The sequence below is a fragment of the Ixodes scapularis genome, unplaced genomic scaffold (assembly GCF_016920785.2).
Source record: "Ixodes scapularis isolate PalLabHiFi unplaced genomic scaffold, ASM1692078v2 PGA_scaffold3__209_contigs__length_174095766, whole genome shotgun sequence".
NCBI lineage: Eukaryota > Metazoa > Arthropoda > Arachnida > Ixodida > Ixodidae > Ixodes > Ixodes scapularis.
This window is the reverse complement of record NW_024609868.1, coordinates 51,468,782-51,487,330: the sequence shown is the minus strand read 5'-3', so window position 1 is coordinate 51,487,330 and position 18,549 is coordinate 51,468,782. Positions and strand designations below refer to the sequence as shown.

Genomic DNA, 18,549 nt, shown 5'->3' with positions numbered 1-18,549 from the left:
GTGGCGCACTTTTACAGGAAACGTGCCCTCGTAGTCAGATTCTGCGCATGCGCCACGCCGGCGGCCCACCGACGCACACCCACGGGAGTCGCCAGGGCCGCCGGAGTATAAAGAGGTCGAATTTTTGACGCGTGCGGCGTGACTGACGTGACGTAGCCGACTTCGGCCAGCGTTCTCTTGCGCGCGCGTTACGTCGGAGTATAACAGAGCCTTTAGCATGCCTGTCCTAGCTTCAAACAGCAATGAGCTCCCCAATGAATTATCATACAACTGTTCCTTCTTTATTTCTTGTTTTTGTGCCCTGTATTTTGTTAAAGCTGATTTTTCCTACATTATCTCTTCCCACAATTTCCTCTTAGCTTCCTTTACTCCCTTTTCTACTGATATGCTCTAATCGGCCCCATCTCTTTGAAGGTATTTAGATCTCAGCTTGCAGGTTCGGTTTGTCCACTTATTGTCTAGACTTTTCATACACAGATACTTGTACACTTTTCCTGCCCACCATGTGTCCTCAATTTCAGCTAGTCCTTGTTCAGAGTTTACCTGACTGATCGCTTTTCTACTCTCTAAAGATGCCCAACCCATATCCCCCTGTACTTCTTGGCGGCCCGAAGCCAATGTTGCCAGACGGAGCCGAAGTTTCGGTTTCGATTTCTGCTCTTGTTTAAAATTAGATTTAACTACTATGTATATATCCCATTTTTCGCGAAGCAAAAGACATAGTGTATTTTGTTAGTGCTTTTTAATGTGAAATCGCTTACTATTCCGAAATCTTTGGAATTGAGCGGAGTTGCACTTTAAGGACCTTCCTTTCCCTTTGTAAGCTCATTGGGGAGCGTTTTGGTTTTCTACGCCGCTCAGAAGCAGGAATATTTTATTTTTTTGGCAAGAGAATTGAGATTGAGACAGAAAGAAGGAATAGGAGACGTAAGTACTGTTACAGGCACGGTCTACATCACGATTGAAACTTGTTATCATACAAATGAACATATAAAAATGTGTATGCACAAAGTGAATCTCTACATTCAAAATCCAAGACCTACCAAACCCAAAACAAAGTTCAACGAAGCGAACGGGCAAGTTTTCTTTTGGGAGTTTTCTTTTACCAAACAAAAATGTGAGGTTGCAAAGACCTTGTGGTTACAAGGAAAAGTCGAACAGTTAATCGACTGACCTCGTCCAGCTGTGGGCAGGCCAGATAACATGACCATTTCAAAGTTCACTAGCACAAAGAGTTCTTTACTACGTTGTCGGAGACACCAGCGCGAGGGTACAAAGTGCTTTTCTTGCACGAGTGAGTGTTCGTTGAGGCATCATTTCAGGGAACTGCATGTTTTAGCACCTGTGCCTTTGATAACACTGCACATAGCTCTCCTCAAAATGCTGGGCCCCAGCACTGTGCAATTGCATACCTGTCTACTTGCTGGACCGATTTTAGTCATGAGCATCATGTTCTCTCAGGAAAATTGAGTCGACCTATTCATGCCATGCTTCTGACAGTAAAAATTAGGCAAGTGCTGCTTGCACCGAAGATAGCAGCATTCCCATGTTGTCCAAAGACCTGTACTCCATCTCACTAGTCACATGCATTGCTGTGGAAGCCACTGGGGGGGAAAGAGAGGAAAGTCACTTTTGTGTGAACTCTGAATAACAGGCTAATCTCCAAGGGGGACAAAAAAAGAGTTGGGGTAAGAGGGGAGTTCCTTCTTCACCTCGTCTTCAACGGCTTGGATTGCGCTTTCACCTCTCCACCCTTGGTAATGCTGTGCACAACTACTGAGATGTAACATAGCAGTTGTCAACATGTTGGTAGAAGTTTCATGCCTTCGCAGACATAGAGTATCCAAATTCTAAATGAATGGCGTAGGTCATGATGACGAGGCATTAGCACGCATAAATCGTGTGCAATGGGCCTTCGGTAGATGCAGTGAATTTGATTGTTTTTATGTTGTGGCCGTATGGGGAGGCATTCGAGGCAAAAGGCTGTTCTGTCCTTTCAGACGCAGCTCGAAATGGGGCAAGACTTTTTGGCAGCATTTTGTAAGTCTGCCATATTCTTTGCAGTCTTGCAGCATTTCACACAAACAGTGCAATTACCAGTCATGCTTTTACTTTCGCAGTTCTTCTCGTGGCTCTCGTGTGCTCTACAAGGGCACAAGATGCGGTCGGCAAAGGACGTAAGTTCTCTTCATTATCCTCCCCCCCCCCGTTTCCTAAACAAAAGAGCTTTGCTCCTGGTGAGGTTGGCTCGCCGACCATACTCCTGACAGTGGGCATCTCTCGACTGACACATGGGTTTCTCTTCCCTTAATGAACTCAGACGCCGATCTGAACTGCACGGAGCTGGTCGCAAATGCGACAAAACAAGTTGAGAAGTTCTCGTGCTCGCGAAACAACGGCACCTACTCGCTCACCCTTTCGTCGATGGACGAACACGGCATATTCCTACACTTCAAGATGTTGACGCTGTCAGAGGGGGACGATTTCATTTTGAAGACCCCCAAAAACGTTGTGGTCCTCAATCTAACAGGAGAACAGCACGGTGAGTAAATTCCGGCAAATGGCACAGACTACGATTGCGTTGAATTATGGGTAAACCGGTGTTTGCTTTTATTGCTTGCAAAGGCCCAGGAGTGATCACACTTCGTTTTACCTCTAGATGGATCGCAGCGGATTGTAGATGCCACCAAAGCCAATCCAATGACGTGCGAGTGTCGGGCGACCTTTGGGGGTGGCACAGAATTACGTGGGGCACAAATCGCACAATATGTTCACGGCATGGGTTTGGCTGGGATGGCTTGTAGTATCTACTACAGTTCGTCGCGAGATGGAACAGAGTATAGTGGCTGCATTGGCTACTTCTGCTCTCAATCCAGAACTTTGTGGCAATGTTGGTCTTGAGTTTGGAGTGCAGAGTAAGGGATGGCTTAACACTGGTCGTTGGCTCGTGCCAAGGAGGACAGGGCACAGAACTGGATTTTTGGTTTCCATAACGAGTTGGGAGCATATGGCTCGCATTTCAGCCTTTAATTTGTGTGGATGCGCGCAGCCAGCTGTGTGAGTGTAATGTTATGATGGCTGCGTTGTCTCGCGTGGGCCTTTTGTAACAGTTGCAATGCCCTACTCTAATAAAGTGGGTATTGGCTCGTGGAGAGAGCAGCACCAGCTTGATCGGGGTTGGTGTTGATGTTGCTGAGTTGAAGATGAGAGTGCAGAAGCACTGGTTGTCAAAGGGCCATTTCTGCTAGCCATGTTTCGTGGAAATATACATTAAAAAAAAATTGAGCAAAATGATTTGTGCGTTTATTGCCGTCAAGCTGCGCATCTATTCTCATTTGTCGTCATCATGGGACAACACCTCGGATCTTGTGCTTTCCATAGATAAAACAAATGGCTCTTCCTCTAAACTATCTCAAGTTTTGACATGCCTTTGATAGTGTTCATTTGGATCCCAGATGATACCAGCATATGCTAGTTTCTATCGAATGAAGCTCTATGGTCGTGACTTAATGAGGGTGGGAGCACTTTCTAGTTTTCATGCAGACTTAATGCAAGAGCATGAGTGGGGATGATTCTTATATGAAGATATCTTGAGTCCTGTAAAATGTATTTTCAGTTTGACCATTTTTTTTCTCGTGCTTTTGTGCTTGTGGTCAGCAGGAAAGGTTGCGAAGAAGTGACTTGTTTGTTTTATTGTTATTTACAGAGTCTGACTTGAACTTTTATATTGAGAGTCCCATTGTGATTCTTCTTGCAACCCTCAACGATAAGGACAAGAAGCAGCGGAGCTTTGTTGGGCATTTCTACACTGGTAGGAACAGTCAATTCTCTTTCTAGGTCTTGGGGTGGCCGATTATGCACGTTTCGAACTCTGTTCTTGTTCAACAATTTCTCAAGACCCAGTCCTTACTTGACTGAAGTCTGGAACTTTCTCGACTGCCACAACCTGACTAATTGCACCTCGAGTTGCCAGTGCCTAAAGCTTTTTGATTCATAAAACCAAGGAAGGCAAAGAAAAATGTGGAGGAAAACTTTTTTTTCTCCCAATTTTTAGCAATGTTAGGTGCGACATGAGCTCCAGTGTATTCCTACACACATTGATAGATGCAAATGTCTTTCTAGATGAACTCATTGTAACTTGATGTCATAGATTTAAACTTAATTAACTCCCATATTAGACAAACAAGACAAGACCTTGTTGGAGATGGAAGATGCTATATGGAAATGGTCTGTCATGGGTCTCATGCAATTCGGAAAGTGTGGTAAACATTAATACCAAGTTCGGAAGGTGCATACATATCAGAAATGATGTGAAAGCCATCATACTTAGGTGCTGCATGTTAGCTTTATTAAGTCGTTTGTACTTTTAGATGAATTGACAAAAGGCCAGGTGTGTGTTGGTCATTAGTAATTTTTTTATTCTTGTCTCTGGTAACTACGGAATCAACAACCATTCCTTTCTCACCCATTTGCTGTAGGATGTGAAAGATGTATCTAGTTGTCTCACGCTTTTACAAAAAACTCTTTGTGACCAAACTTTAACAGATTTATTTTGTGTACTATCTACCAGTTTGGTAAAAAATCTTTCTCAATTGCCCTTTATTTTATTTTTTTTTTTTTCAGGTTGCACCGCCAATGTCTCTGGTGGCTTGTTTGAATTTCCAAAGTATATTGTCGCTAACAAAACACTCACGTGCAATTTTACGATCATGAGCCACGATATTCAAGATAGCCTGCCCTACGTGTCATTTGGAGAATTCGACCTTGACAAAAAGAGCTTCGTCACTGTTAACGGACTGGGACCCGACTTCAAGGAGGCACCCATGTTCCGCGGTAGGTGTTCTGGCTATGAGCTTCAGCACTGGTTGTCCAGTCTAGCTGGCCTTCCTGGATGGATTGGGGGCTGCTTCAAAACCAACTGGTGGGCTATAGTCACTTGTGTGAGGGAACCTGCTCTGAGTTTGCTCGACACATGCTGATACCGCAAATCACGCGGTTAATCTGTTGGAAATGGGGGTGGCCGATTTTTTCTAAACTCTCGGCCAATGAATAATTGGCTAGAAAAACGAGATGGGTGATCTCTCAGGGAAGGGCGTTCGTGCAGGATTTTACGGTATATACACCAACTCATCTTTACAAGCAAACCGGAGCGCCCCTAGCGGACGCCACCGGCTCCGCGCATGCGCGATGGGGGTGTGGGCAAGAGGCTCGCTGTCGCCCATTAACAAACCATTAAAATGCGATGTAGTCGGCGTCGGCGTGGGTCCCCTTGCCCTTTTTCGCGTTCGAAATGTTGATTTTACGTCTTCCTGGCGATGTCTGACTCTTTGAGCGGCGTTAGCGAAATTACCGAGGCTCGTTACTCCGCAAAACTTCACGTGAATAATGTGACACACGACGCTCGTTACTCCGCAGTATCTACGCTAAAGCCTGATTCGCATGATGCGATTTCGCTCGCAATTTTCATTCGCGACGCCGCTTGGGCTGCAAAAGCGTGAACCGTAGCTGAGACGGTCGACGTTGATACTGAAAATTGCAAGCAGAATCGGACCAAGTGAATTAGGCATAACAAGTCGGTGATGGTCACTGATAACAATGATCAACATCTCATTGTATCTACTGTTCACATTGAGCCTGCTTACCAATCTTCAACCTTAAGTCTTTTGAGGCCTGCACTTACTTCTTATCATAAGTACCGGGCCAACATTAGGTCTACGGGCCGGTGTTGTCTAAAAGAGCAGACGACAAGCAGAAACGTTTGAAAGAGCAGACGACAGTTCGAACGATGAGGCGGCCGTTTCAACTTGAAGACGCACTGAACGTAGTCCGCAGATGGTCCGCACAACTTGACGGTTTTCCGGCGTTCATGTTGGAACAAAACAAATAAATCTGATGGCCACAACTATCTGTGAATTCAACCCAAAGCGCTTCCTGCCCAAGCAATTGTTGTCCGGCGGCGTCTGCTCTTCTCTTTTCACGGCACATATCCCGATTCTCGGACGAACCGAGCACGTGAAAAGTGACCTTCAAACCTTTCTCGACACTTTTGGTACGGCCCCAGTGGCGGCGTTTTGACAAGAAGGCAGGTTTTTGTCTGGTTCCTTTCAAGACAACGCAGGAATACACGTCTGGCATGGGAACTTCTGCCCACAGCCCCGGACCGGAAGTGCGACCGACGCGCCACCACCGTGCCGTGACGTCATAGAGTTGAGTTGGTGTATATGCGCTGGGAAAAACTTTTTCTTTGAATGCGCACCTAGCATTGTAAGATGTAATGTTTTGATCGCACATGGCTCTAAACCGTTTCATTTGTACGAGACGGTACCCTAAATGTACCGGAGCTCCTTCGAAGGTGCCCTGAAAGCCACATACATACTTTGTTGCGGAATGCCACTATGTAATCGCCAAAGGAGTGAGAACGGCAAGGCGGGTTTTATGGATGCTTGTGTTTCTTCTACCATATTTTGGCTGCACGTGCGTGCGTTTGAGTTGCACAGGTCGTTGAAGCATTCTCGAAGAAAAGAAGGAAGCTTGCGCTGGAAGCGGGGCAACTGAAGCTCCTCTCTTCCGTTCTCCCCTCGTGAGGGACCATGAAAGTTACTGTTTGGATTTGTATGCTTCTGGACACTTGAAGTGGCTTCAAAAGTCTCCTCGCTTTCCTCTTGTTTTCATTAAAGGGGGAACCGAACCTGAGTTTGACCTTATTGGCAGCGGTGTCACATTGTCGGCCACCCTTGACACCAGCGTTGCTGACCAGAGTGCCAGCCTCCTTGTCAGTTACGTGACCAAAGGTAACAGGGTGCACGCGTCACTTATTGTGGAGAATATGCCTGATGCGCTTTCCGTTGCAGCTTGCAGTGGTATGAAGGTGCTCACGTCGCAGAGTCCTCAGGAGCACGTCGGGTTGCCAGACAATCGTGCCGACCTTCTGTTCAAAGAGGTGCGTTGCCGTGCGAGTTTCTTTGAAAAATGTACTGGAGCACGTTTGCCGACAATCGTGCCACTTGTCTGCAAACGGTGTGGACATCTGAACACTGACTGTATAAAATTTTAATGTTTAATTAAAAGGGTTTGCTAGGTAGCACAGGCCGCCGCACGATTAAAAGGGTTCAGCCATATCTGTCCATCCATGTGGGGAAAGAAGTGTTAGCGGTAATGCAAGCATAAGTTGAGGGTAGACAGCAGCAGTGAGACTGGAATCGTTTACAATCATAATTAGCATTTTGGGCGGTTTTGTTTTTGCTTTTTATGGTACAGGATTCTATAATTTAATAGTATGACTGAAAGTAATCGGGCAAAGCAGTTGAATCGTAGCGTTCGCAGAAACATAACGCCCTAATTGGGCCTTTAAGTTTGAAATAAATTAAACACCTCTCTAAAATGCATTTAAGCTATTGTGGCTCGTTTAGTCGGTTATGTTATGTAAGAGGCACTGTTATGTTACTCTTTCGATTGGCAACTTTCTGGTTTTTGCACTTTCCCATAGAAAACAATATTCATGTGCCGGCAAGTATGGATAAATGTAAAAAAAAAGGGGGCCTAATTTTTTTTAATAGTATTTTGTGTGGAAATACTGTAGAGTTTCATTGAATGCCATTTGATTGAACGCCGTTTCACTGAACGCCGTTTCACTGAACGCCGTTTCACTGAACGCCGTTTCACTGAACGCCGTTTCATTGAACGCCGTTTCACTGAACGCCGTTTCATTGAACGCCGTTTCATTGAACGGCGTTTCATTGAACGGCGTTTCATTGAACGCCGTTTCATTGAATGCCGTTTCATTGAATGCCGTTTCATTGAATGCCGTTTCATTGAATGCCGTTTCATAGAACGCCGTTTCATAGAACGTCCTTTCATTGAATGCCGTCTCATTGGAACCGTTCTGTCAAGCACCGTTTCATTGAATGGTTTATTCAAAGTAAAATAGCTTACACAAGTTCAACTACGCATGACATTTTTTATACTCATTGTTACGAAGTGTAATGTTTTTGGTTTCTGGTTTATCACTTCCATCCTTTTAAGTTATAAAACTTTTTTTTTGGTGCAGAGATGACTATATTTTGTTGGGTTTCTAGGCTGATAAACGTTTCAGTGAAGAAATAGGTCACTTTTATTATGTGTACTAAAAGCGATATGAAAAAAAGAAAAAAAAAAAAAAAACTAATTCAGTAGTTTGATGAATTGATTGCCCTCTTTCTAGTTGACCTCAAATTTGGGAGACAGCACGAGGAAAGCCCAAGCTCTGTTTCGGGGGTTATGCTTATGTCGTTGATAGGCGAATCGACAACAGATTCTACTTGAAAGTGCGAAGTGTTTGGGGAATATAGCTCGATTAGAATGGCCTCGTTCAGAATAGACACCAACCCTCATATTCAAGTGTAGAAAGATACATATGTAAATGAGAGGGAATATAGGACGATAGCGCCTTCTGAAGGCGTGGAAGGGGAAACCATCCAGAATAGGAATGCATTGGTCCACAAGTTCAGCAATAAGCATGGCTATACTTCGTTTTTAACCTAAGCAAAACGTGAGCTACAAAGAAGGTGTCGTCCTTTAGTTAAGCAAACGTCAGGTGCGTTCAAAAGCACAGAAAAAAAGAATGGGTGATAAAATGTAAGAGTTCTCATCAACCGACAAGACACTTGTACGAAGGCACCCTGTATGTTTTCATAACATACCACACCTAAAAATCTAGCGATAAACAAATTCTATGAAACGGCCGTCAGCAGTTTGATGAAACGGTGTTTATGAAATGTCCGGGAACCATCTGAAAGTATCAACTTCGCAGCTTTATTTTGACCTCTACTTATTGTTGGGATAATTTTTTTGGCAGCATGCAATGAGAAATCTTGCATAACCTAATAAAGTGAGTACACATATACAGGGTGTTCGGAAAAAAAAATATCTATGGTGGTTTCTAATGTCAAAAATAAACTACTATGTAGCATTTCTCAATGCTCAGTGTCCGCACAGATGTATTAGCGGCCCACAGCAAGTGCCAAAGTTTCAGAGCTTGTCGTTCCTTCATTAAAAAGTTACAAGTGAGTGTCATAAATCTCCAATTAGAAAATGGGGCCGTTCCTAGTGGTCAACATCATTCATCTGTATGCATTCGTGGGCCTTGGTGGCTGCCATTTTTTCATATAAAATTTACGAGGCCTTGTTACTTTTGAGCGGGATGATGGCAAGCTCTGAAACTGTGGCATCTGGTCCAGAACACCAGCTCAACATTAAAGCGGCGCGAGAGCGTTTGGCGACGCATAGTTTTTTGCGGTTCAAAACAAGCTAGATTTTTTTCGCGGAAAACCCTTACATTACGTGGTTGTACGAAAGGCCGTCTAGTATCCTTTTGTTGCCTCGGGTCACACGAACCGCTGCTTGCAGGTGGACTGTCGCTGGGTCTTCGTGGGGCAAGACAACACTGTTCTCGGTTTGGACGTGCACAACCTTTCTTTCACTGGAGTTCAAGACATGCTCACGGCGACAGATGGTGGCCGACGGAACTCCCCGCTTGCGGCCCAGTCTTCCCAGCCGGATTCCGGTCGAGTCTCCAGTCAGTAAAGCTCAGTTTGTTTTTTTGTGACCTTATTTAGAGTGGATATATTGTTCCTTGTTCCTGTAATCATGTCCCCTGTCAATGTATTATTTTTTTTCCTCTTATGCTTTAGTAATGCTCAGTTTGTTGAAAAAACCCTAGCTTGAGGTTTTATTTGCTGAGTGTTTTGTTTGATAGCACAGTTAATACGTTTGCACCTTATTATGCTGACTCAATTCTTTGAAATGAGGCTCCTTATGCTGTCACACTAAATTGACAATTTTCTCAGGAGCTTTCTTGAGTGTACAATTAGAAAAAGTGCTCTTGAAAGAAGGAAGAAAAAAAAGTTGTAAAGTGGTCCTTGTCTCTCAATTATGTTGTGCCTTCTCAAATGAGGGAAGCCAAGTTCTCTGAGACATGCTTGGATGTACAATAACAGTGAGAATTCAGGAACAGTTAGAACTTGGAAGGCAATACCGAGGTCATTGTCGCCTTCAACAAAGCCACTGTCTCGGTTCGTCGGAGCTTGCTTTTGGGGTGCTATCCAGGGGTAGATTGGGGGTGGTATGGTCTTCCATAAAAGGCCCCTGAGAAGAAACGTTTTTTTTTTTTTAAATAGTCTGGTTCTGACACGCGTGTCAAGAAATTAATTTTACGCGAAAAAGATTTTTTTAGAGCAATCTTGACGGCGCGAGATGCGATTTAGTCGATAGTCTCCTCAATTCCACTTATTTCCTCTCTAGGCATTTTGGGCACGTGAAGGAGTGATGCATCGGCTTGGCTATCACGTTGAGGTGGAGAGAGTGTATGACCATTTCGTGATGTCATGGACTTTGCACTCAGAATTTAAAATAAATCTTGCGCCGTCATACATGCTAAAAAAAAGTTTTTTTTTTTTTAGTTATATTTAAATTTTTGACACTTGTGTCCCAACCAGACTATTTAAAAAATAATAATTTTTTTTTCGGGGGCCCTTTTAAGGGACACTGACAGGGTATTTATTGTGACCAAAGTTTTTATTTGTTCATGACATATGACAGCCCAACTACCCAGAACACAATTTGCAGCTCGAAGTTTGTTTTCTTTCCACCCGAAAACCGCCGATGGAGAACTGGCCAACTTGAGTCGCGCTTGCTCTCTTTTTCGTGATCATGTAATCAGTCATGGGTCATCGAAGGCACGCACTCAATACTAAAAAATTTACAAAAAATTTGATATCCATTTTTTGTGGCTTTTAAAAAGCTGCAAATACGTTGACTGAACAAAACAAAAGTTGCACGGTCACGTGACTTCCGGTAATTTTTTCCTCTTCTTTATTTCTTTTTCCCCCCCAGTCCTCTTTCGGTTTCAAGCAGTTGCATATTTTGACTTTTTTAAAAATATATGTGACTCTGTGGCAAAATATTGATTGAATAGTCTTCTGACAACCATAATAAATCGCCTGGAAAAAAAAAATAAAAAATGGTTTCGAGGGTGTTAGTGTCCCTTTATGTTCTGCAGGGTCAACTTTTTTTAAATTAAGAAATAGATCTACACTAGCCAAAAGTTTAGTTCTTGGTGACATAGCAAATATTGAGCCAACAAAATAGATTTGGGCAACATTTCCGCTGCAACGTCAAATCTCAGCAGACTCCCCCCCCCCCCTCCATCCAAGCCTGAACCATAAATCCATCCACCCCTGGTGCTGTCTCATTGTTTCTAATGCAAGTCTGGCAGACGTGCCATGACACAAACATCGTATGACTCCAATACTAACACTTTTTGCAGGCCTCGTCACCCGTACCTCGAGCAAGTACATGTGGGTGTCATTGAGTCTTACCGAGTTTAGCGCCAACGACAGCTTCAGAGCAACCGTCAATCTTTACGGTAGGTTCCACATTTTTTGTATTTTATTTTTGCAGATCTTGTTTCGGTCGTTCGGTTTAAAGTGCCTGGCTACCTAAAGACCCTGAGCCGATTCCAGGGCACTTTACTCCAGCATACCAGAAACTTGTGAATGAGAGCTAAGCATTACAGCTTGAATCAAGAGCCAGATGTACTTTAACAACTTTCGCATATTCTCGGACATGCTTTTCTGCTCTATTCTACAAATTCATAATATAAACAATGCGACTGACAAGGACAAAGAAAGACTGGACGACATGAGCGCTGGAGCATTGAAAGAGCCCCTGTACTAGAAATTAAACTTTACAGAACAGATAGTTGGCCTAGTTGGCATGTATTCGTAATATAGACGATAGTCTTTCTTCGTCCTTGTCAGTCACATTATTTATATTATGAATACATACCAACTAGCCCGACTATCAGTTCTATTCTACAACTCTTATTTTTACGTCGCAATAAATCTTGTCAGACGGTCGTTGCTTTGCGACGCTAAGACAGTCCGGTGGCAGTCAGCGTGAAGTTATGCCCCTTCTCTTTGGTGTCTGGTGAAACTAATACGAAGGGGCCTAAATCCACACCGACCGACATCAGACTCATCCCGTCTTATCTCTCCCTCCCATCTTAGAGCAAGGTGGACACTTCACCAGCAACGGCACCTTCGCAATCAAGCCGACCGGAGACTCTTCTTTCTTGTTGGAAGTGGAGGAAGGAAAACTCGTCTGGTTGGAAGCACCGAAAAGTCCGGTCGAACAGGGTTCCATCGAGGTGAGTGCGACACGCGTAATCATATTCTCTTAATGTCTGCACGCGTCACGTCTCCTTCGACCGCTTTCGTACCATGCCCGTAGGCTGTCGATCGTCTGTAGTCTGGTTTCTTTGTGCCGCCGAAATCTGAATTTGGCCTGAAGGAACACGTGCCATCTCGGGGAAAGCTAAAAAACTACTGCTTCGGTTTCAATTTTGTTTGCGCTTTCTTCTAAGCTGGTGAGTTAAATGAGCTGCAAGTCCCTGCGTGGCGGAGGCGGCTCTTGTCAAGCAGTATGTCCTGCTGACATTGGGGACCATTACAAAGGCTGCCTTAATCGCACGATGCAACTGCTTCTGCTACTTTTCTTTTGGATGACAGCAGCAGCGAGGACCATGGAGGATGTTGGATCATCTGATTTGAGTGCCTTCATCGACGTCTCATCTACAAGGCACAGAAAATTGATGTGTGCTTATTGGAGAGCTTTGTTTTAGCTTTCTAGACTTTGCTGAGGTGGGGCACACATTGTGTGCTTCCCAAAAAAAAGTGTTTTGGAGGGCATTTATCTCTGCATCCAAATGCGTCTCTGAATGGCACGGCACCAGGGAAGCACACTTGCCGACAGATCAAGAAAAGGCGGTGTCAGCTAGAGCTCGCTAAATTACTGAAGTGATTGTGATGTAATTCAATACATTCACCTTGGTTTGACCTCGGGCCTCTCCGGTCAGTACAATTGATCCTTTGCTTCTTGCAGGTTCGATCAGACTTCTATGCCGACAGCCCCCTTCTGGAGACCTTTGCTGCTGGCAAGCTTGCTTATGGTGTGGCGTCGACAGGAAACAAAATGTTGATTCAGTCCAAAGGATTTAAGGGTACCAGTGCGTTCCCTGTTAACTTCACCGGCATATTGCCAGGTAAGTTTAGCAAGCCTGCTTTTATTGCAACAACCATCTCTTTGCTATCACCTCCCCATCATACTTTCCCTCGTCTCGACCATTCTTGTAAATTTTATGAAATTTCTTTGTCTACAGTCAGCAGATGTCTACGTTACCATTAACATTAAAAGGCTGGAATGCAGTAGCTGATGACATTGTTTCTATAAATAACTAATATATTTGCAGTAGCTATTACCGTCTTCCTCTCTAGCCCCTGAAATTAAATTACCGTCAAATACTGGGGAAGCTCCCACCCCACTTGCACTAAAAACTGGGTTAGTCTAGACATTGGCGTAGAAACCTGCTCTGGTACGGGCCAGACCACGGGCCGGGCTCGGGCTTAACGTCTACATTCATGAAGGGCCCAAGCCTTGTATGGGCCTTGCATTCAAGTCTACAAGGCAAACCTAACAAATAAAAGCCGGCTATTTTTTTATTTTTTTTTAGCTGCAATGTTTTTTTGGGAGTTTGGGGGAGGAGGAGAAGGAGGGTCGGGAGAGGAACCACTGTGGGGGGGGGACTCAAACGCTGAAAGCATGTGTGTGTGTGTGTATAGTTTTTTGTATGATTCGGTGTGTGTGCAGCTAATGCTCTTCCAGAGTGCTAGTTGCACGGCGTTCCTTTTCATCACTGGCGGCACTGCCATCGTACCATCGCTTTTCCCCATCAACATGCACACGTGCCCACTGAGGGGTGCTTTTCCTAAACAATTTGTCTCGGACCACCGCAAAAGACAACTATATTATTTATTTTTTTTTTTTTCGGTTGTGTGCAGCGGGAGTGGGCAACTTGGAACTTTGTCTTTTGTCCATACCTGTCGCAATGTTTTCCTTTCTTTTCAACTTTGGCACATGGTTTTGTTCACTGCTGCTTGTCATTTTTGTTTTTTCCGTCCATTCCGTGCGGGTTTGTTGGCATGAAAGGACGCAAAAATGTTCCAAGAGCCGGGATTTAAGGGTGTTCCTAAGCCGCACTGATGATGTCTCCCGCATAGGAGACGAAACGTCTTATAAATTGTTGGTGTTGTTATGCAAGTCGGAGGTATTTGTTTTTAATAAAAGGACGATCAGGGTGTGTTTTGTTAATGAGCTGCCCCACAGTTTGGTCCAACTAATAATAGCAGAAAAAAAAAAGGAGAAAATAAAGACCCTTACTGCATTGACCATCAGGTACCATAATCAACATATTTGTAGCAGTGGCAAGCGAGCTGCCTTGCCACACAATTTGTGAGCAATTCATACTGGGCTAAAATAGAGCGTGGCTCAGCGGGCTCGTGAAAATTAATGTCGGGCAGTGCCGGGCCGGGCTAGCTGTCGGAAATGGATAGCAGGCCGCAGGCGGGTTCAGTCCCAGGAGGCAGCGGTCCGGGCTGGGCTGGGTTTCCAAGTATCGTATCGGCCCGTGCAGACCTCTCCATGGGCACTCGTCCGGTCAAATTGGCAAAAGCCAATATGGCGGCCAATAAAGGACTTTGAAGGCAGAGTGAAAGGAATTGGAGAAAGCACATTTATTTTCACACAATATCGCCGCTGGCTGTCTCGAGGCCGCTGCAATTGGGTGAATATTTTAGGCTGATGCCGGCGCTTTGGAGGGGGTGAGCACTTAACATACAATTTGTAGATTTTCCAGGTTCGGGAAACGTTAATAGTGGGTACTTGTACAGTGCGCGTCAAACTTAATGCCGCCGCGGCATTTGTCGTTTCTGACAGTTTCTGCGGCGGCCGATTGGACTATCTGAAGAATGTTTGGGTTCCCAATTTCTATCCCATCCTCAGAAGGCATCCCTAACGTTTTAGTAAGAATTTTAACAGTAAGTAGCCAACACGAGCTCAATGTTTGGGAACCCAGTGACGGCGTTAAGTTTGAGGAGCAGTGTACAAAAGTCGGCACTTCTAAGGTATTTCCAGTAGTGTTTTAGTATCTTGTGCATGTGCTTGAAATGACAATTGGTGGTTATATAGTATGTGCTTGTCTATTTTTTAGGATGCCACTTGACCACCCTTGCAGCAAGCGGGTTCTACACTCTGGCTGGGAACTGCAATTCCAATTGTTCTTGGGCTGTCAAACCTCCATCTGGTAAGGGCTACAAGTTATCTGACTAATACTTTTGTACTATATGCTTGCCTTTGAACAGGCACAGACTTAGCAAAACTTCATTATCGACGTAAAACATCTCAGGTTCAAGGAAACCAATATTTACAGGGAAATATTGGTTCAAAAGGATCTCGGTTTCGATGAGATGTTTCAATCATGCACTGCTATTGAAATTTAAGAAAAGATATAATAAACCGATTGATCAGACGCTTTGAACACGCTTCCTCCCCGGAGCACGGGTGCAGCGTGGCAAAATATCTCGTGCTTTGAACTTGAGGCCCTCTGGGGCCTCAAGTTCAAAGGCAGAAGTCCTTTCAGTCAGGCACGTGCACATGAGTATTGTTACTCCAGCAGACTAACAAAAACTAATATGTGTTTTCAGAAGTGGTGGAGCATCTTGAGTTCACAGTACCGTAGAAGATATGTTTGTGGGAACCTACTCTTTCTTTAGAATTTTGCGACCTGAAGTATATCCGAATAAAACTTACCGTAAAATACCGGGCAAGCGCCCACTCAAACTTTAAAGATAATCACAAAAATGAAGGATGGGTGCTTGTCCGGTCATCAATTTTACGTATAAATGTATTTTGCACAAATTTGGGAATGGGTGCTTAATGTGGAATGGGCGGATGTGCGGTATTCTATGGTACCATATAAATAAATCACCACCACAGTAACAAACGCATTACATACAATTCTAAATTGCAAAATATAAGTGCCCGCAAAATATTCACGAATTCCATGCTTGCCAGAATGCATTGAATTTTGAGCCCGCGAAAATAGTTTACAGTATTCAAAAAATGACCGCAAGAAACATGGGCCTGGATAAACAGGAGCAGACAAATTCAATTCATTCTAAAGTCGGTCAAGTTGGTGAAAAAAAAGAAACGAAAGCCGTTTACAACTCCCTGTAACGTCGAATTAGAGCATAGCTCTTGAGGAGGAGGAGGGGAAGGTACGGAGAGGGGGCCATGCACCTCCTCCTCTCCTGCTCGCCCCCATTTAGGGGAAAATTTTTCGCTAAATTTAGCGGAAAAAATTTCCCGCTAAATTTAGCGTGAAAATTTTTCCGTTCAATTTAGTGGGGAAATTTTTCCACTAGATTTAGCAGGGTAAATTTTACGTTAGATTTAGCAGGGAAAATTTTTCACTAGATTTAGTGGGGAATTTTTTCCACTAGATTTAGCGTGGAAAATTGTCCGCTAAATTTAGCGGGGAAAATTGTCCGCTAAATTTAGCGGGGAAAATTGTCCGCTAGATTTAGCAGAAAATTTTTTCTGCTAGATTTAGTGGGAAAATTTTTCTGCTAAATTTAGCGGGGAATTTTTTCCACTAGATTTAGCGGGGAAAATTTTCTGCTAGATTTAGCGGAGAAACTTTTCCACTAAATTTAGCGGGGAAAATTTTCCGCTAAATTTAGCGGGGAAATTTACCCATCATGCGCCGCGCAGTTACGCCGACGCTGACGCTACTCAAGCCGGAAACGGGCACCTAAGAGCTGCGCTCTTAAACAACAACAAAAATTGATTGACTTTGGCCATAGAGTAGAACTCATGAAACACTGGGAGAGCGCGAACCAGAAGATGCACTTAGCGGTTCATTGTGACCGTTGCGATTGCGGGCCCAACTCTGAAAAGTGCAGCCCCATCTTTGGTGACACCTGTGTCATGGGCCATTATAAAACAAAAACGGCAAGAGAAATTCATGAAGCTTTCCTGATTAGGTCCCACCACGACAATACTTGCATAAGCGCTCCCTCTTTGTCATTGACTGATAAAGAATTCTACTATTTGAAGAACCAATGACACTGGCATTTGAGGGGGGTGTGTTTTTGGACCTTATCTGTTGTTCTGCCACGTGTGCCTGCTTTTATATTATATTTTTCCTAAATTCTGTCTTCTAAATAAACAATTCAGTTGAAAGTTACGCCGCGTCCTGTCTAGTTCTACCTTCGTTTTGTCTGTCCCTGTTGTTTTGGCGTATTACACCATGATGCAAAACCAACTAGCCCAACTAGCCATCCTCATTCAGAAGATGACATTTTTACACTTTATTACATTGCCACTTTCGTATGCGCAGCCAAGGGGGCAGGCAAGTTCACACTGACGCTGGACCACCTGAGCCTCTCCACCAACGACAGCCTCACGGTTCGCACGTTGACCGCGGCAAAGTTGCTGCTGGTCGTGAACGGGTCTGCGGTGCCTCCCGTTGAGATGGAATCTGAGGGAGGCGCGCTACTGCAAGTTCACCGCGGGGCTTGCACCCGTGGCAATGGCACCCTCGTCTCTGCTTCAGTGTCTCCCGTTCTTGGTAAGATGCCGTGACGGAGGTACGGTTGTGGTTCGATTTAAACAAGGGCAGGGCGTCTACGGACCTGGGGAGCCCAATATTTCCGGGGAAATCGTAAAAAAGTGGGCCAAGTGGGGGAAAACGAGGGACGTGGGCAGCGCAGCGACACACAGAAGAGGGAGGGTGTGGCGTGCGGTGGCACGGTTAGCCCCGACACTGAGCAGCAGTTGCCTGAGGCGTCACCAGGTGGCGTAAGCCACCACCCGATTCACCGGATTCAATGGGAACAGCCGCTGTAACCCCATCCTTTCAGTGATTCCACTCCTGCGCCTTTTTGCACCAAAGGTAATTTTCTGCACCATCCCGATAAAAATCTGCCATATTGTGCCAATTCGCGCCAAATTGCTTGGCTGGCTGAATTAGGCGGCGACTTGCGCCACCTATTCTAGCCACACACAACCTGAGCCGCGGCAAATTGAAGGGCTGTGCTGTCAACCAGGGCAGGTGCTGCTTTCTGAGGCAAACGCAAACCTTTCCGAGAACAGCACTGAGCTGAAAGGCATGAACGAAAAACTGCAAAAGCTTTAGGGGCGGGCCTTTGATAGGTTATGTGTGTTCAAAATAAACAATGCAGTAGGTTGCATCAACAGCTGTGTAAACGTTTTTATATGAGACAGAGTTCTTTAGTAATCCCTCATGTTGCATTTGTATGAAAGATAAATTGTTTGTAGTTAAGCCTGTAAAGAACAACATTACAAAATAACTTATACTGCCTGCAGCAAAAAAAAAACCAAAAAACTTGGTAGGAGGTTTGAAAAAAAAAAAAAAAAAAGCTTGGTAGGAGGTTTGCAAATCTTAAAATTCTAACTAAATTTAAGTGATCATAAGATTTAACAACTTCATGCTCAAAAGTTCTTTGAAATAGCTGCTCAGAAGTGCTCAAAATTTTACGTTGATGTGCTTCAAAGTGCCCTAATAGCCGTTTTTGGGTGCTCGAAAGTCAGAATATTCAATTAAAATGTTTGGTGAAAATCTGGAAAAGTCGGGAGAATTTGAGAGGCAATTTG

General features: G+C 44.4%; 1 protein-coding gene across 4 annotated transcripts in view; it reads left to right on the top strand.

Moving 5' to 3' along the window:
* LOC8041872 overlaps window positions 1-18,549 on the top strand; it is a 43,158-nt gene that overhangs the window by 8,449 nt on the left and 16,160 nt on the right. For 2 of the 4 annotated variants that reach the window (XM_040500997.2, XM_040500999.2), the window contains exons 2-14: window positions 2,001-2,040; window positions 2,121-2,177; window positions 2,321-2,542; window positions 3,707-3,811; window positions 4,624-4,833; window positions 6,678-6,791; window positions 6,852-6,940; window positions 9,385-9,553; window positions 11,303-11,401; window positions 12,045-12,184; window positions 12,919-13,078; window positions 15,083-15,175; window positions 17,273-17,503. In XM_040500997.2, coding sequence (XP_040356931.2) covers window positions 2,013-2,040; window positions 2,121-2,177; window positions 2,321-2,542; window positions 3,707-3,811; window positions 4,624-4,833; window positions 6,678-6,791; window positions 6,852-6,940; window positions 9,385-9,553; window positions 11,303-11,401; window positions 12,045-12,184; window positions 12,919-13,078; window positions 15,083-15,175; window positions 17,273-17,503 — 1,717 coding nt within the window. In that variant the 5' untranslated portion in view covers window positions 2,001-2,012. Of the gene's footprint in view, window positions 1-1,960; window positions 2,041-2,120; window positions 2,178-2,320; window positions 2,543-3,706; window positions 3,812-4,623; window positions 4,834-6,677; window positions 6,941-9,384; window positions 9,554-11,302; window positions 11,402-12,044; window positions 12,185-12,918; window positions 13,079-15,082; window positions 15,176-17,272; window positions 17,504-18,549 lie in introns of all 4 variants that reach the window. The other 2 variants (XM_029971685.4, XM_040500996.2) reach the window with 2 other exon arrangements.